Source organism: Bufo gargarizans, chromosome 7 (assembly GCF_014858855.1).
Source record: "Bufo gargarizans isolate SCDJY-AF-19 chromosome 7, ASM1485885v1, whole genome shotgun sequence".
Taxonomy (NCBI): domain Eukaryota; kingdom Metazoa; phylum Chordata; class Amphibia; order Anura; family Bufonidae; genus Bufo; species Bufo gargarizans.
Window position 1 is genome coordinate 179636817 of NC_058086.1, and position 17605 is coordinate 179654421.

At 39.7% G+C, this 17605-nt stretch overlaps 1 protein-coding gene across 1 annotated transcript in view; it reads right to left on the reverse strand.

Moving 5' to 3' along the window:
• Positions 1 to 17605, reverse strand: part of PLPPR5 (phospholipid phosphatase related 5) — a 222545-nt gene that overhangs the window by 77091 nt on the left and 127849 nt on the right. The window contains exon 2 of the mRNA XM_044302463.1: positions 15566 to 15698. Coding sequence (XP_044158398.1) covers positions 15566 to 15698 — 133 coding nt within the window. The remainder of the gene's footprint in view (positions 1 to 15565; positions 15699 to 17605) is intronic.

Here is a 17605-nt window from a genome sequence, read left to right on the forward strand (position 1 = left end):
TGATGGGGTATGGCCTGGACATGGTACCAAGGGGAAGTCTGGTGTACTCTCCTGTCCTCTGGCTGACATTTGTCCCTTGTAATAACCTTCATTTGGAGCTACCATTGCTCACATGCAGAAGAAATCTTAACAGAAAGCTAAGAAGTCCTCACAAGTGACTCCATCTCACATTAGAAGTGGTATACAGAAATCTTACTGACCATATTACTTCTACACCACTGAGGCCATGTGCAACAATGGTGGATGGCACCATCATTATGTATATTAGTCCTTTTTGGGATTTGATATTTAATGATCTTTAATAAAAGTTAAGTTTCAGGTGGTTGCTTTCAGTGATAGTGATTTGTTATTGAAACTATCCTTGAGGTATATATTCTTTCAGTGAAATTGTTTTCTCAATTGTGGAGGGCACCCTTAATTTATCTTATGGTTAGGACCAGTTTTAGATAAAATGTGGCCCTGGGCAAAATCAAAAGTGAGGCCTCAAATCTTGTAATAAAGTACCAACATAGTCACATTCTGTCGATTCAGGCCCTCCCTCACAAATTTGCACTCCATAAAGCCCCCCCATACATCCGCACCCTCATGGCCCCAATAATATGCCAAATGCACTCCTGTCACAGATTTATACCCCATAAAGGCCCCACACACAGATGTTCACTCTCATGGCCCCCAGAATATGCCACATGCCCCCTCCCCTCACAAGAATGAGTTCTCCTCCCTCTCAAAAAGCTACAGCAATGGAGTGAATTATCATACAGAATGTTCCTCAGGACTGCTCTGGACACCACTAGACCCTCCCTCACATAACCGCTTGCAGGCATATACAACCCCTTCTCTCCCAAAGAACCTCCGTGAGCTCTAGCAGTTCGTGCAGAAAGAAAACTCTGTCCTATACACATTTGGTCAAATGACCACTAAGGAGCATGTGACCAGTTATGTCACAAGCCTCGTTCTAATAAATCTATTCTAGCTTCTACCCTAGAAAAAGGAGAAGGCGGCATCAGGTTTGCTCTTCTTACAGACCATCCTAACGCTAACGTCCTGCTGTTTTGAGCACTGACTGAGGCTGAGCTTGCTGAAGTAAGCAGGCCCCACCCCCAGTATCCTAAGAGAATTAAGTAATGTCATAGACAGACCCTTATTTCTGATATCTAAGGACTCTATATAGACAGGAAGCATTACACGGGATTGACAGTTAGCAAATGTGATGGCAATATTCAAAAAGGGGTCAAAAACGGAGCCCGGACACTATAGGCCGGTAAGTCTAACATCTGTCATGGGTAAAATTTTTGAAGGTTTTCTAAGAGATCCTTGGAGTACCTCAATGAAAAAAGGTGAATAACACCAGTATACTGCTACAGGTGGATCTGGATAGATTGGAGGCATGGGCAGAGAAGTGGCAGATGAGGTTTAACACTGACAAATGTACGGTTATCCACATGGGAAGGAAAAATACATGTCACCAGTACATACTAAATGGTAAAACACTGGGTAACACTGACATGAAAAAGGACTTTTAGTGGACAGCAAACTAAGCTGTAGAAACCAGTGTCAGGCAGCTGCTGCCAAGGCCAATAAGTAAATGGGTTGCATCAAAAGATGTACATGATGAGAAAATACAGTAGACCTGTCACTTTACAAATCATTAGTCAGACCACACATGCAGTACTGTGTTCTGGGCTCCTGTGAACAAGACAGACTTAGCAGAGCTGGGGGGGGGGGGGGGGGTTCAGAGGAGGGCAAGTGGTGAAAGTGGGCGTGGTGCAAAGGGGGCAGGCCGGGAGGCAGGCCCTATCTCATTTACCATTTTCTTCCCCTGTTTTAGGAATAGAAATTGTCTAAATGTAAGACAGCAAGGAAGCTGTCTTACATTTAGAAGCGTCAGTGGATCCGCCAAAGTTATGTAGAGGCCTGCATCTCTTAATAACTCTGGTGGATTCACCACCAGGTATAGGGCTTATTAAGTAACATAATCTATTTATACCCAGGACTGTGACTGTGACGAGTGGACATCCTCTACGTCTAGGGGAAAGAAGGTTTCTACACAAACATGGAAGAGGATTCTTTACTGCAAGAGCAGTGAGACTATGGAACTCTCTGCCTGAGGAGGTGGTGATGGTGAACTCGCTAAAAGAGTCCAAGAGGGGCCTGGATGTATTTCTGGAGTGTAATAATATTACAGGTTATAGTTATTAGATTTCTGTAGAAGGGTCATTGATCCAGTGGGAGTTATTATGACTGCCTGAGTCGGGAAGGAATTTTTTCCCCTAAAATTAGAAAATTTGGCTTCTACTTTACAGTGTACAGCCACATTGACTTTTGCTTGTCAGCCACCAACTGCTCTCCTGGCAGCCCTTTTCTGCGGTCTTACCCTGTTGATACTCAATGCTGCCACTAGAGAATGGACTTGGAGGTTAAAGCCCAACTTGTGGGAAATTTTAGTGTGCCTTGACTCTGTGAGGCTATTCATAACCAATTAGATCATATGATCATAAAATGGACCCTACTCCCCTGCCACTCCAATGGGAAGCTTTAAATTGTAATTCTTTATGTGCTTATAAGCTTTATGTGTAATTCGTGGTAAACGTATCCAATAAAGTTCCCACCTTAAGAAATAAAAATACTCTCTTATTAAATTTCTACATCAGATTCAAACCCTTAAGTTTTTTCATAAATGGTAGCAAACCCCTTCTACCTTAACAATCTTACTTGATGCGAGGAATCAGCTATGGGTACTCTATCACGTGCTGAGGGCCCAAGTCAGGCCTCCGAGATGTCTTGCAAACAGGACACAGGCAAATCATACCAAGGGAACCAACAGAGTACTTTTATTCCTGCTATGTAATATATGTCATATATATTTTATTCTACATTAATAAAAAAAATATTATAAAAAAAAATTGTACAAATGATAAATAATTATCATAATCCTAAAGTGGTTAAAATGCCCTTAAAGGTACAATCAGCTGCTCTTCAGAAACCCTGAGTGATCAGTAATAATATTAGACAGAAGCAGCGGCCAGTCATGAATTATCCTCCGCAGTCATTGAAGGGAGTCACAAGTAGAAGGAGTTCACTCTATGGTGCCCTTATGCCCTTATAGGACATATGGAAAAGGGGCCTTTTAGTGAGACCTCTTTAAACAAATGGTATCAATATATCATAATTTACTGTCCTTCTACAACTAATATCTCAAGCCACAATTTCAGATCATCTTGTGAAAAATTAGGCTGCTTGTACCAACTTTTTGTGCAAATAAACTTTTTTTCCCTGATATTTAACCCCTTCTCGACATCCTCAGTACATGAACGGTGGATGTTGGGTCTTTAAAAATGGCACCCCCTCCGGAGCCGAGCAAACGCCATAGCCACCGCATGCCTGCTGATTCATACAGCAGGCATCCGCAGCTAATATCTGAGATCGAAATTTGACTCTGGTGTCTGAGAAGGCTAAAACCCGGAATCATGCACATCCAGGCAAGGAACACTTTTCCATGGTGGAGATCTGGGAAAGAGCCATGTTCTAATAATGAGCCACAGCATGTACTAGGCTTCCTGTCTCATTGTTAGTGTATCCCAGTTCAGGCCAGCAGGTGGCAAAACTGAACTGGAATATAGCGATTTCTGTAGAGAATAATGGAGCAAATTCCATTATTCTGCACAAGTTGCAGTCTGATGATTGCAAGTTGTGGTCCACTTGGGGAGCTAATAAAACGTTTTAAAAAAAGTTAAAAAAAAGTTTGGAAAAATATAAAAAAGTATAAAAATTCACCACCCTTTTCCAAAATAAAAATAAATAGGCAATAAAAAAAAATATCATCATGGGCACCATCATGTACTAAAACACCCATACTATGAAAATATTAAGAAAAAGTTATCCAATATGGTGAATGACGTAACGTACGTAACAAAACATGATAATGGGCAATTTCCTATTTTTATCATTTTTTTCTCCCAAAAAGTCATACACACCTCAAAATGGTATTAACAAAAACTATAGATAACCCCACAAAAAAATTAGTCCCCACACATGACTATAAAAAAGTTATAAGGGTCAGAATATGGCAATAGATAGTTATTTTTTCAGTATTAAAATGCAAGTAAACTATACAGTACATATGTGATATTGCCAGAATCGTACTGACTTGGAAAATGAATAGCACAAGTTTTCCCCCACAGCATGAAAAAAAAACTAAAAAAACATAAAAGCATAAAACTGTGGTGGAATTGCATTTTCTTTTCTAATTCCACTCCATTTGGAGCTACATCTTTGAAAGTACAACGTGTCCTGCAAAAATAGCTCTGGGAAGACAGGAAGCGAAAAACTAAAAGCAAAAACGGAAAATCGCTGCATCAGAAAAAAGTTAAACAAGAGGTATACACAGTACAATCTGACATATGTGAATATATTATTAACCCATGACTAGACTCTAAAGGAAAAAAAAACGGTGTAATTTTATTTGACATAAATAAATTGGACAATCAAAAATTCCCACAGGCTGCTCTCCATGATACCAAAAACTATGGCAAGAAGATCTTCAGAGTCAGTAAAATGGATGGGGTTGTTAATTGTAAGTAGGTTGTTTGCAATATTATCACATTATTACCCAAATTGATTAAGTACACTATTAATTGCTGGAAAAAAAAATACTGCAAAATTCCCTCTGAATCTGGTAAATAAGCATATCATCAGCGGAGATTAAGATGTAATTAAGGTCTGCTAATTACTACTTCAAATTTAATGATTATTACACTATAAAGTAGAGAAAATAGTGACTTCTTGCAAGGAGCATAAACACACATTTAAGGACAAATATACATACACTAAAAAAAAAATATATAAACGCAACACTTTCGGTTTTGTTCCCATTTTGCATGAGCTGAACTCAAAGATCTGAAACATTTTCTAGATACACAAAAGACCCATTACTCTCAAATATTGTTCACAAATCTGTGTTAGTGAGCGCTTCTCCTTTGCCGAGATAATCCATCCCACCTCACAGGAGTGGCATATCAAGGTGCCGATTAGACAGCATGAATACTGCACAGGTGTGCCTTAGACTGCCCACAATAAAAGAACACTCTGAAATGTGCAGTTTGATCACATAGCACAATGCCACACATGTCGCAACGTTTGAGAGAGCTTGCAATTGGCATGCTGACTGCAGGAATGTCTACCAGAGCTGTTGCCCGTGCAATGAATGTTTATTTCTCTACAATAAGCCATCTCCAAAGGCGTTTCAGAGAATTTGGCAGTACATCCAACCGGCCTCACAACCGCAGACCACGTGTAACCACCCCAGCCCAGGACCTCCACATCCAGCATGTTCACCTCCATGATTGTCTGAGAGCAGCCACCCGGACAGCTGCATCAACAATCGGTTTGCATAACCAAAGAATTTCTGCACAAACTGTCAGAAAGCGTCTCCAGGATGCTCATTTGCATGCTCGTCATGCTCATCGGGATCTGGATCTGACTGCAGTTCGTCGTCATAACCGACTTGAGTGGCGTATGGCACCTTGGAGAGGCTTTCTGTTCACGAATGAGTCCCGGTTTTCACTGTTCAGGGCAGATGGCAGACAGCGTGTGTGGCGTAGTGTGGGTGAGCGGTTTGCTGACGTCAATGTTGTGGATCGAATGGCCCATGGTGGAGGTGGGGTTATGGTATAAGCAGGCGTATGTTATGGACAACCAACACAGGTGCATTTTATTGATGGCATTTTGAATGCACAGAGATACCGTGACGAGATCCTGAGGCCCATTACTGTGCCATTCATCCACGACTATCACCTCATGTTGCAGCATGATAATGCATGGCCCCATATTGCAAGGATCTGTACACAATTCCTGGAACCTGAAAACATCCCAGTTCTTGCATGGCCAGCATACACACCGGACATGTCACCCATTGAGCTGTTTGGGATGCTCTGGATCGGCGTATACAATAGTGTGTTCCAGTTCCTGCCAATATCCTGCAACTTCGCACAGCTATTGAAGAGGAGTGGACCAACATTCCACAGGCCACAATCAACAACCTGATCAACTCTATGCGACGGAGATGTGTTGCACTGCATGAGGCAAATGGTGGCCACATCAAATACTGACTGGTTTTCTGACCCCCCCCCCCACCCCCCAGTAAGGCAAAACTGTGCACATTTCAGAGTGGTCTTTTATTGTGGGCAGTCTAAGCCACACCTGTGCAATATTCACTCTGTCTAATCAGCACCTTGATATGCCACACCTGTGAGGTGGGATGGATTATCTCGGCAAAGGAGAAGTGCTCACTAACACAGATTTAGACAGATTTGTGAACAATATTTGAGAGTAATGGGTCTTTTGTGTATGAAGAAAATATTCAGCTCATGCAAAAAGGGAGCAAAACCGAACAGCATTTTTGTTTAGTGTAGAAGAAACCAAATATAATTTATCGCTTAGGATACATTTTTGTGTTTTCATTTTTCTTCCCTATGTTTCTTGAGTCATAACTCGTTTATTTTTCTGTTCACATACCTCTATGATGGCTTATTTTCTGCAGGACAAGTTGTACTTTCTAATGCCACCTTTTAATATGTCATATAATTTAGTAGGAAGGGTTAAAAAAATCAAAATGAGTTGGAATTGGAAAAAAATATGCAATTCTTCCACCATTTTATGGGTTTTGTTCCCACGGCGCTCCTTTTGCAGACAAATTGACCTGTGGTCTTAATTCTCTGGGTCAGTACGATTACAGCAATACCACATATGTATAGGTCTTTTATGTGTAAATAGGGCAAAAATAAATGTAAACTTTGAAAAAAAAAAAAGTTTTTACATCACCATATTCTGACCCACATATGTTTTTTTAAACAGTTATATCTACTGAGCTATGTGGGGGCTAATTTTTTTCAGGACAATCTCTTTTCATTGATACCATTTTGGAGTGTGTGTGACTTTTTGATCATATACCATTATATTTTTTGGGTAAGAGAAGTGTATTGGAAGCCGTATTGGAAAAATATTTTTATATTTTAATAGTATGGGCCTTTTCGGATGCAGTGATGCCAATGATGTTTATATTTTTTGTTATTTATGTTTTTTTTTTATTCTACGGAAAGGGGGTTAATATAACTTATTAAATTATATAGTTTTAAACCGTTTTTTTTACCTTTTTAAATGATTTTGAAGCTCGTATTTGAGCATACAAAATAATTATTTTTTATTCTGAATCCTCATGGGTCTTTTAGACCCATGTTTTTTCCAAATTTCTGATTTCTTATGTTGACCTGCCACCTGCTGGCCAAAATAAGAATTGAAGCCTCAATACCCTGGGTCTCTTCAAAGTGACCCGGGGTATTGAATTCAATTATCAACATCTTCATTTGCTGCAGAGGATGCTGGTAAGAAGCCTGGAAGCGACAGCTTGGGGTTTTTTCACCGTTTAGATGCCATGATCTCACTTGATCACGGCATCTAAAGACTTTAATGACCACAATCGGCATTATTGATGGTCGCGGTCATTAGTTGCGGGTCTCTGCTGTTTGAAACAGTGAAGAACCGCCGGCTTATGATGCCCACGAGTGGGCACCATGTTTGCCCATTGCTTTAGCAAATGGATTAAACATGTTGATGCTTTGAAGATATTTTGATTGCTTAATGGGGATCTGTCCATGACCATGGGACCAACACAGATGCCTTCAGCTGCCAAGCACACATGCAATAGTTCAACCAGTTTCATACAAGGCTACAAATCTGCAGACAGATGCCCTTTAAAGTGCAATAATTTTAACTCCATATTTACATTTCAATATGGATCTATCAAAAATGTTATGCCCTAGTTAAATGGGTTTATTTCAGCAAAAATATTGTTCAAAGTCCAATCAGTGGGAGAGGGCACTCTTTTTTCTTTACCAATGAAATAGAAGCTATTTGAGGAAAGCGGTTTGTCACTTTGCCTCCTGGTGGCTCAACTTTTTTCCAGAGGCTGATTGGTTGGATTTTAACTATAATGGGCTTACAATCCAGAGAAGCCTGCAAGAGACGTACTGTAGTGGCACATTGGTTTCCTAGCACCTCTGTTTTTTCGCTCTAGCAATCAGTCAGGGTCACAGAAGTTAGACCCCTCCAGATTAGACATCCTAGTCATATGCCATCATTTCTCGGCCTGAGAAAATCTATTTAAGGACAGCACTTTATAAGTACAGATTTGCTGAGCTGTTAGCCGAAACAGACTGCTGTTTGTGTAATCACTCACTAGAAGAAATACAGCTGACTCATGCTTATAAGTTCACTGTATTTGTGAGGAAAGCAGTGACCCTACGGGTTTCCTATGCTCTCATCAATGACAAATGCAGTATGGGAGAAGGCAGCACTCTTGTTATAAGTACAAAAGCTGTTTGCTGTATTCCACCTAGTAAGCTATTTGACAAAAGACATGATATACAGCATACTTTTTTTCTATAATAGTTCAGAAGGCCACAACTTATGTACAATGGCTGTTTATTAGAAGGCTCCCACGACAATAATCAGATTACAAAGTGTTCTCTGATGGGACTACGAGCAATCAGCTGTTACCTATGTGGAAAACCTGGTAATAATAAGTCTTCAATTTCCCCACAGCACCCCCACAGGAGAGGCTGAGCATTGCAAATTGCCTGTTTAAATCAATTGGATGTTTGTGTGATGGTCCTCCAGAGCTCTTTGAACCCACTCTCCACTCAGGCCAAGAGATAAGGAAATAAATGGGGGACTGAACCCTTTTAACTTAGGATTACCGATTTGGTAAACAGGAAAACCGCTTCAACTTGAGCAGCATATTTCAAGAAATGCTTCAAGCCAAACTGATCCACTGGAGGAGATTTATCAAAACTGGCGTTTACGTATGCCAGTCGTTATCTCCCTGTGCTAGAGTGAGATGTGCCTAATTTCTTAAGAAGCAACTGCCTTTTAATAAATTGGTTGTATCTCTGGCAGTCCGTGTGCCAGAAACTAAAGTCTACGCCAACTGGAATTGCAAAGCCTTCACCTATAATTGACGTCAGTTTCTGATATATATTATAGTAAATTCAGCGGACTGTAAAAAGTCCCACACATTTCAGAAACGTGTCAAGAGGCCTAAAAAGTCACAAATGATGTAAATATGGCGTTTTCCCTCATTTGCAACTTTGTTACACCACAATAGTGGCATAAAACCTTTAGTAAACGTCCCTCAGTGTTATTCTGCCTATTACACATCTTGATGGCGACGATATATGACATACTGTACAGTAGGGATACAAAGATAATCTCTACATTGCGCACCTATCCCTCGAAGAAGCCAGTAGTAGTAGGGTGTCTTCCCATATATCAGTTGCATCCTGATTAATGAAGAGCAAATTGATTCGCAAGACTTAATTTGTCTCATCAAGCAGTGTTCTGCACCTGTGACGGGGTGTCTACAAAGCTAACAATTAGGCCTCTTTCACACGGGCAAGTTTTTTTCCGCGCGGGTGCAATGCATCTGCGCTGAATCTGGAGCCATTCATTTCTATGGGGCCGTACACAGGAGCAGTGATTTTCACGCATCACTTGTGCGTTGCGTGAAAATCGCAGCATGCTCTATATTGTGAGTTTTTTACGCAACGCAGGCCCAATAGAAGTGAATGGGGCTGCGTGAAAATCGCAAGCATCCGCAAGCAAGTGCGGATAAGTGTGATTTTCACGCATGGTTGCTAGGAGATGATTGGGATGGGGACCCGATTATTATTATCTTACCTTATAACATGGTTATAAGGGAAAATAATAGCATTCTTAATACAGAATGATAAGTAAATTAGGGATGGAGGGGTTAAAAAAATAAAAAAATAATATAACTCACCTTATCCACTTGTTCGCGATGCCCGGCTCGTCTTCTTTCTTCTTCTTTAATGACCTGGTAGGAAAAGTACTTTGGTGATGTCACTGCGCTCATCACATGGTCCATCACATGATCCATCACCATTTGTCTCCCAGGTCATCAAAGAAGAAGGAAAAGCCAGGCAGTGTGAACGAGTGGATGAGGTCAGTTTAATTATTTGTTTTATTTATTTTTTATCCCCTCCATCCCTATTTTATTAAGCATTCTGTATTAAGAATGCTATTATTTTCCCTTATAACCATGTTATAAGGGAAAATAATAAAATCTAAACAACACCTAACCCAAACCTGAACTTCTGTTAAGAAGTCCGGGTTCAGGTCTGGGTACCAAACATGCCGATTTTTCTCACGCGAGTGCAAAACACACGGACAAATTGCGCCGGCCCTCATATGCGACGCCCGTGTGAAAGAGGCCTTAGTGATGAGCGATTTGAAGTCCACAAAGTGCTTCGCTGTAGCGAATTGATTCAACCTGAAATTGTGTAAAAAAATAAAAATAAATAATACTTACCTGATCCATTTGCCAGCGACGGGCTGCCCGCCACCATCTTGCTTGAGAATTTTGGCCGAAATTCCATGCATGGTGACGTATGACATCACCACGGTGTCAGGCATGATGATGTCATCTCGGGCTGCACGACATTTCGCGCCAGACCTACAGGCAAGTTAGTGGAAACTGTCCCGTTGCAAACAAACCAGGTAAGTTTGTTTTACACTATATTATTTCTATAGGATGATGACTATTATGTATGAAAGCGGCATCTGAGGGGTGCAATGATGGGGAGCGGCACAGTCACAGCTCCCTGTCATTGCACCCACTATTTACAAAGAATAGTAATTTGTCATGAATCAGATTTTTTTTTTTTTATTCGGCGAAGCAGCCAAATCAAATTTTTTAATACTTCACTCATCACTACTAAAAATGCTTTCTCTGCTGCTCGATTGACAGGATCAGATATTTTGGCTGGCTCTGACAATCTCACGTCTGCGCTGCTGTTTCAAGTAGCAGGGCAAGCACAGAAACTTTTCTTTTCCTACTGGAGCAGAGACTGCATGTGCCACCATTTTTTTTTTCCGGCTTGCCTTTGCAGATTAAAACTAATGGAATTAACACTAGAGTTGTGAAAACAACTCTAAAGGGAAAATGTCATGTACAGATTTTAATATTTGATGTTGTATTGATTTGCTGTTTTAGCTGTATGGCAGGCTCTGCTTGTTGGCATTATTTCTTCAGCAAGATGAACACTATTTTATCCCACCAAAGCAATAGCATGACACTGTTTTAGAATGCACCAACTGTGACTGTGTAAAAAAAGATGCAAATAAACTGAACGCCAAGGTTAGGCCTTGTCCACATTTCCATTTTTCACTGACGTGTGCTGCACGTATTTTCTGCGGACAGCACACGTACCCATTGATTTTAATGCATCTGTTTGCACATCAGTATTTTTTTACTGACCGTGAGAGACAAGAACTACTTTGGTCCGTGATGCAAGCCAAACATGCCAACCGAAGCCTATGGGTCTGTGAAAATAACAGACACAACACAGATGGCATCCGTGTGCCATCTGTGGTGCGTCCGTTTTTCGCTGAAGACTAATAGGAGATGCTCTAGAAATTAATTTTCAGCTGCATTATGGATGACACACAAACTAAAAACACGCACACACACAGAGCAAACATGGATCCTTCACGGATGAAACAAGGACGCTTTTTTTCAGACATGAAAATAACACAGAAATGCGAATGACGCCTTTAGTATATCCCAGCTGACAGCCTGTCATTGCAAATGCCCACCTTGTAGACATGACTGTATATGACTGCCAACCTCAGTATTTTGAACCTAGTAAAATTTGCCAGGTTTTGCGGCTGACCTGAAAGGAGCCCATTTTCACATCAATTTTTTTTACCGCAGTTGCAGATGAATGTCCAATCAAAAAGTATAAAATCTTATATATTTTCTGGGAGTAACCTTAACAATATAGTTGCAATAAAGATTTAATATGAAATTTATTTGTTGTTCTCTGCCAGAATCAATGACACTCATTCGCAAGTTTTGATCCGAGGAGGGTTTCAAACACAAAGGGGCAGATTTACCGTGACTGGCACTTCCTGTGCCAGCCTAAGGAGAAAATGATCAAATCTGCTGTGCTAAAAAGTGGAATTATGTTCCCAGTTTTGCCTATGGAGTAGGCAATTGCACCACAATTATGAAATATTAGCAAAATTTTTTGGGTAGTCTGCAACAAGCCTGGCAGTTTACATTTACTGAAGTGTGGACAAATGTTTTGGGGGTACAGAAACATTTTTAGCCTGGTGATGTACAAATTGATAGAACCCTTGCAACAAACACTGTAAGATAAGACTTTAAGAGGTAATGCATCAGAATGTGACGCTTTGACTGCTTGGCTGTGAAAAATATTAAAGACTATGTACACCTTTCGGAGCCAATTTTTGTTTATGATTGGGTTTTACTTATTTTTTGCTAAAAATCACATTTTCAATTGGCTTTTATTAAAAATATTGAGCCATTCTGTCACAAGGGTTAACTGTTTTTCTAATTGTGTGACTGGTACTTTCACTTTGTGCAAGTCATCTAATAAACCTTATCTCTAAACTACTAAGAGGTCATACACACTTATTAAACCACATTCTTATCACTAAAATAAGAACTAAGCTATAATGAGTCTTTAATGTCAAAGAGCAGAGATAAGGAGCCCATCAGCTCCCCAAATGACGGAAAAGACAGAAAATCCACAGGCTGCTACAGCATCTCTGCTATATAGACAAAAAGGATTGCAAATTTTTAATAAAGACCATTTGAAAAAAAGATTTTTAGATCAAAATAGGTGCAATGCAATAATAAAAAAAAATGCCCTCAAAGTTGTACATAGCTTTTAAAAAATGTTGCATGACATTTCTTATATCGGTCAAACAAATGACATGTTTTCTCAGTCTAAAGTCTAATGTTTATTTATTACAAAGGTTCTATTAGTTTGTACACCATCAGGGAACTGGAGTACACTTTTGTCTTTTTTGCAACTTTTTACAAAAAGGCCCAAAGATAAAACATAGAGCCATCAGTAAACCTTCAGGCATGGTGCAAGCCACATTAAATATGGTGCAAATACTTGATAGACTGGTGCAAATGTCTAGGCCAGCGACAAAACATGCAAAATCACTCTACCTTTCTGGCACAGTGCATGTGATACATTATCCAATACAGAGAAATCACCATATCATTCATGTGAAAAATTTAACAAATCAACTTGTTTTTTACATTGTTTGGATTCAAACCAAACAGGCGCACCATTACAAAAAAGGGTCAAAAGTTCGATCTTGATCCATTACCCCCTTAGTTTAAAGGCTGTTGTAGTAAAGTCTGCTGAACCTATTAAAAGGTCATGCCTCCTAATTAATTTGGCACATCTTCTATCAGTGCATGCTCTAGAAAATATTATTTTCCTGCTACGAGCTGGTGTAAATTATAGTCAACCCATTAGGTTGCTTTTGAACTTCCTCTAAGCCCTACCAACCTTTATCACCACTTTTCAAAAAGTTCAAAAAGTCACAAATTATAGAGTAAGTATGGTGATCACCATGAAGTGTATTTTTTTTTTAACCCTAATAGAAGCATAAAGCCTTAAATAAATCTACCGTATTGTTTTTAGAAGAATAGCTAAAGTTCTTGGTGCAGTTTTTTTTATACCAAAGGCAGAAGTGGATTCAAAAGGAATAGGAAATGAAACGAAAGGCTTACACTTTTCCTTTCTGCTGGACCCACCTATAGATTGGATTGCTACATTATTAAAGGGGTTATCCAGGAATTAAGAAAATGAAAATACTCAATTATTACCTAATAAATATATTTCCAAATACCTTTCATTATTTATTATGGCTCGTTTTGTCGGGGGAGAAATCATCAGCAGGGCCGGCACTTCCATATATGCAAGGGGGGCAATTTCCCCCAGGCCCCCGAGTCCTTAGGGGCCCCCCCGCGCCGGCCCGCAACTAACTATATTTTTGTGGGGGCAGCGGCGGCAGGACAGTCACACGGAGATGAGTGCTTCCATTGTGGGTATTTTATGCTGGCACATTATGGGGGCACTATGGGGACATTATCTCAACTAGGGGCACTACAAGGGGGTATTTTTTGCACTGTCACATTATAAGGAGAATTATTTCTACTGGGGGGGGCATTATGGTGGGCATTATTACTCCCCCATGGTATGACCCCCTAGTAGCAGCACCAGCCTCTCCCTGCTCTGCTATCCCTCTGCCGCTTCTCCAAATCCTTATTATGAAATATTTCTCATTAGGATAAAACACAACATCAGCTCCACCGATCCTCCCGGCCAAAGTGTTGAAGCGATGTCCGAGATCCCCAAGGGCCAAGTCAAGTAACTGTAAGTTTTCATCTGAAATATGTTTGTTATACACATATAGCATACACTGTGCCCCACAATAAACAGTTTTTTCTGTAAATTAATGGGGGGCACTAGGGGGGGCCTATTGTTTTTCGCCCCAGGGCCCCATTTCACCTAGAACCGGCCCTGATCATCAGGAGAAACAAAATGGTTGCTGTCCTACCAGTGCACACAGAACCTGTCCTAATCACACAGGAGGAAAAGTTACTTCACAACACTGAGGTAAAGAGCTCCTTCATCCTCCTCTCTGCTCTGCTTGTCAGTGATTATGATCCTGAATATAGATGAGTACAAAGAGGTTGGACATGACAGACTGTGGTGATATGGAGCTGTGGTAATGGAGACTGCATACAAGTGCTGCTGCTCATTACCCCCACCATCCTCTCTGTACTTCATGTCTCCTCATCATTTCCATTCCCACAGAGCTGAGAGGAGAATGAGGCAGGTCTTCAGTTCAGTGTTGTGAAGTAACTTGTCCTCCTGTGTGATTAGGACAGGTTCTGTGTGTACTGGTAGGACGGTGACCATTTTATTTCTCCTAGTGATTGCTCCGTAGACAAAACTAGCCACTCTAATGAAATGTATTTGGGAATATATTTATTATAAAGTAACATTTAAGTATTTTCATTTTCTTAATTCCCGGAGAACCCCTTTAACTGTGCATGTTAAGCCAGACTTCAAAATGTATTTTTTTGGGACAAATCTGAGTTTAGAATGTTTAAAAAAAAAAATGTTATTTGCTAATCTACAGAGCCTCACTGTACTGTAGCAGATTCCTTATAATAATTATTCACCATGTTCCATTGGCCACCGAATTACAGATCTCGATAATAAGCAACCACAGGGACTTGAGAAGCCTCCATGAACATAAATCTAGTCTTTATGAGTCCTTACACATAGACATTGGTTATCAATATAACCTATACATACTTTGAGGTTCAATTATTACCACACATGCTAGTTTCAGTTAAAAAAAGTTAACCATTTAGTTAACCACAGATAATGTTTGTATGCAATGAATATATGGCTGTCTATAAGAATCTCAGTCATGTGTAAAACATGACGATTGTCCAATAAATCAAGTCTATCTACAGTACATTCCCTACAGTAGAGAGGGAGCATTGATTGCTTGGAAAATATGATACAAACGTCAGATTATTAAATAAAAGTCTAAATATAGAAAAGGTTCAAGAGTAACACTTCACAGAAGTACATGTCTTTAAAATTCACCATTACATGAAAACATCAAAGTAAAAAAATCTTACCAAGGAATCTGACAGTTCTCCGCACTAGTGGATTAATATAGCAACAGTCTCCAGTTAAAAGAGTTTTTTCCTGGTTCTCAAAGTCTCTCGTCGCTACCTGTAGGCAAAAGACTACAGTTTCTCCAACGATTATCTAAAAAGGAAACATAAGAAAAAAGATACCTATTTAGGAATCATATAAGCAACTTTTAATTGGTGCTCTGCTTGGCAGATCCAGTAATTATCCGCTCACACATGCACTTCCAAAATTAGTTTAATGCAGATTAACTACTTCATGACACGTCTGATATTTAACGGTTATGCATCGGCTGTTTACATGGCTCCAAATGATCAATTAATCAATTCATTAAACCATCCTTGTCCATGCTTTCTATTGATCATGTGGCTTAGTTTTTTCAGCACTTTGGTAGCACAATGATGGTCAGTGGTCTGAAGTAGAGATGAGCGAATCTAAATGAATCAAATTTGAGTTGCATCTGAATCTGAGTTTTTTATGATTTCATTTAGGTGAATTTCAGGGAGAGGGATAGAGAGGAAAAAATAAAAGAATAAAGAAAAAAGTGAAAGTCTTAAGAGAAAAACCATAAGTCCTAGGGGACCTCAGAGTGTCGTACACAAATGTTCGACAAAATTGGAGCACTTTCAAATCAGGTAGAATCGATGTGGAGCTGAATCAAACCTGAATCTAATTTTGAATGATTCGTTTATCTCTAGTCCTAAGGTATGCACCTCATAGATCAAACATTTATGGCCTTTCCTCCTTTCCTCAGGATTGGTGGCCAATGCATTAGTCCAGAACAGCCCCTTTAACCCCTTCCCACACCATGTCATAATATAGTGGCTTTGGAAGTGGGTAGTCCCTCTTTGCTCTATTACGGCACAGGTATGGTAAAGACTGAGTAGTTGCACCTATGCCATCCACAGTGAGTTCACTGTAACATACTCCCATCCCAGCTATTGTATTTAATCACTCAGATGCCATAGTCAATGCTGACTGCAACACCTAAGTGGGTTTACAGAGGATGGGGGCTCCCTCGGTAAGCCTAATGTTGCCGCCACAACATGTTCATTTGGGTTGCTATGGTTGCCGGGGGTCATCCTCTAGGTCTGCCATGTAACAGAGTCTAAGTGATCAAAGCATGGTTAATGTCTGATAACATGTTGAAAACAATTCAGAAAAAGAAGATTTTTTTTTTTATATTTTATTAAAACGTAAAGGATAAAAACGTACATCATTATAATGACAACATTCCTACCGACCTGTACTATAAGATTAACTCATTATTTATATTGCATGATATAAGCCATAAAGAAACCCTAAATAGCAATGCCAAGATAGCTGCTCATTGTTCATCCTGCCTCCCCAAAATAAGAATAAACAGTAATCAAAACATGGTATGTAGCCAAAATAGTAACAATGAAAACTAAAGGGGTTACAGTGAAAAAAGAAGCCCTCACAAAGCTCCATCATCTGCATAAGAATGTTATGGGTCTTGAAAAAGGGTTTTAAGGCAAAAGTAGTAAAATATAGCAATGGCCATAACATTTGGTGACTGCAACAACCGGTAAAATAGAGTTACAAATTACTCATATTGCTCAATTAATGACATAAAAAATAGATCCCCAAAAAATTCCAAAATTGCATTTTTTTTTTGCTTTTCCCCCCCTTTCCCTGCAAATAAAATGTACAAAAGTTATTTAATGCATTATATGTACCACAAAAATATCTCATTAAAAATATACAACTGAATAAAAAAAAAAAAACTTTTCATTTTGGAAGTCCCACAGCAAGGAATAGAGAGGACGTTGTGAATGCTTGATATCCTCTCAGCTCACAGTGGGGGCAAAATTCTTGGGATAGTAGCAGGTCCGAGAGGTAGGACCTGCACCTATAGAACATTTATAGCATATCCTATCGATACGCCATAAATGTCCTATATGGTGCAGCCCCTTTTAGACCCAAGCTAGGCATCTTTTGTGCTAAAATTGTGCTAAATTATGATGTCAAACAATGGTTGCTATATGCAATATGATAACTGC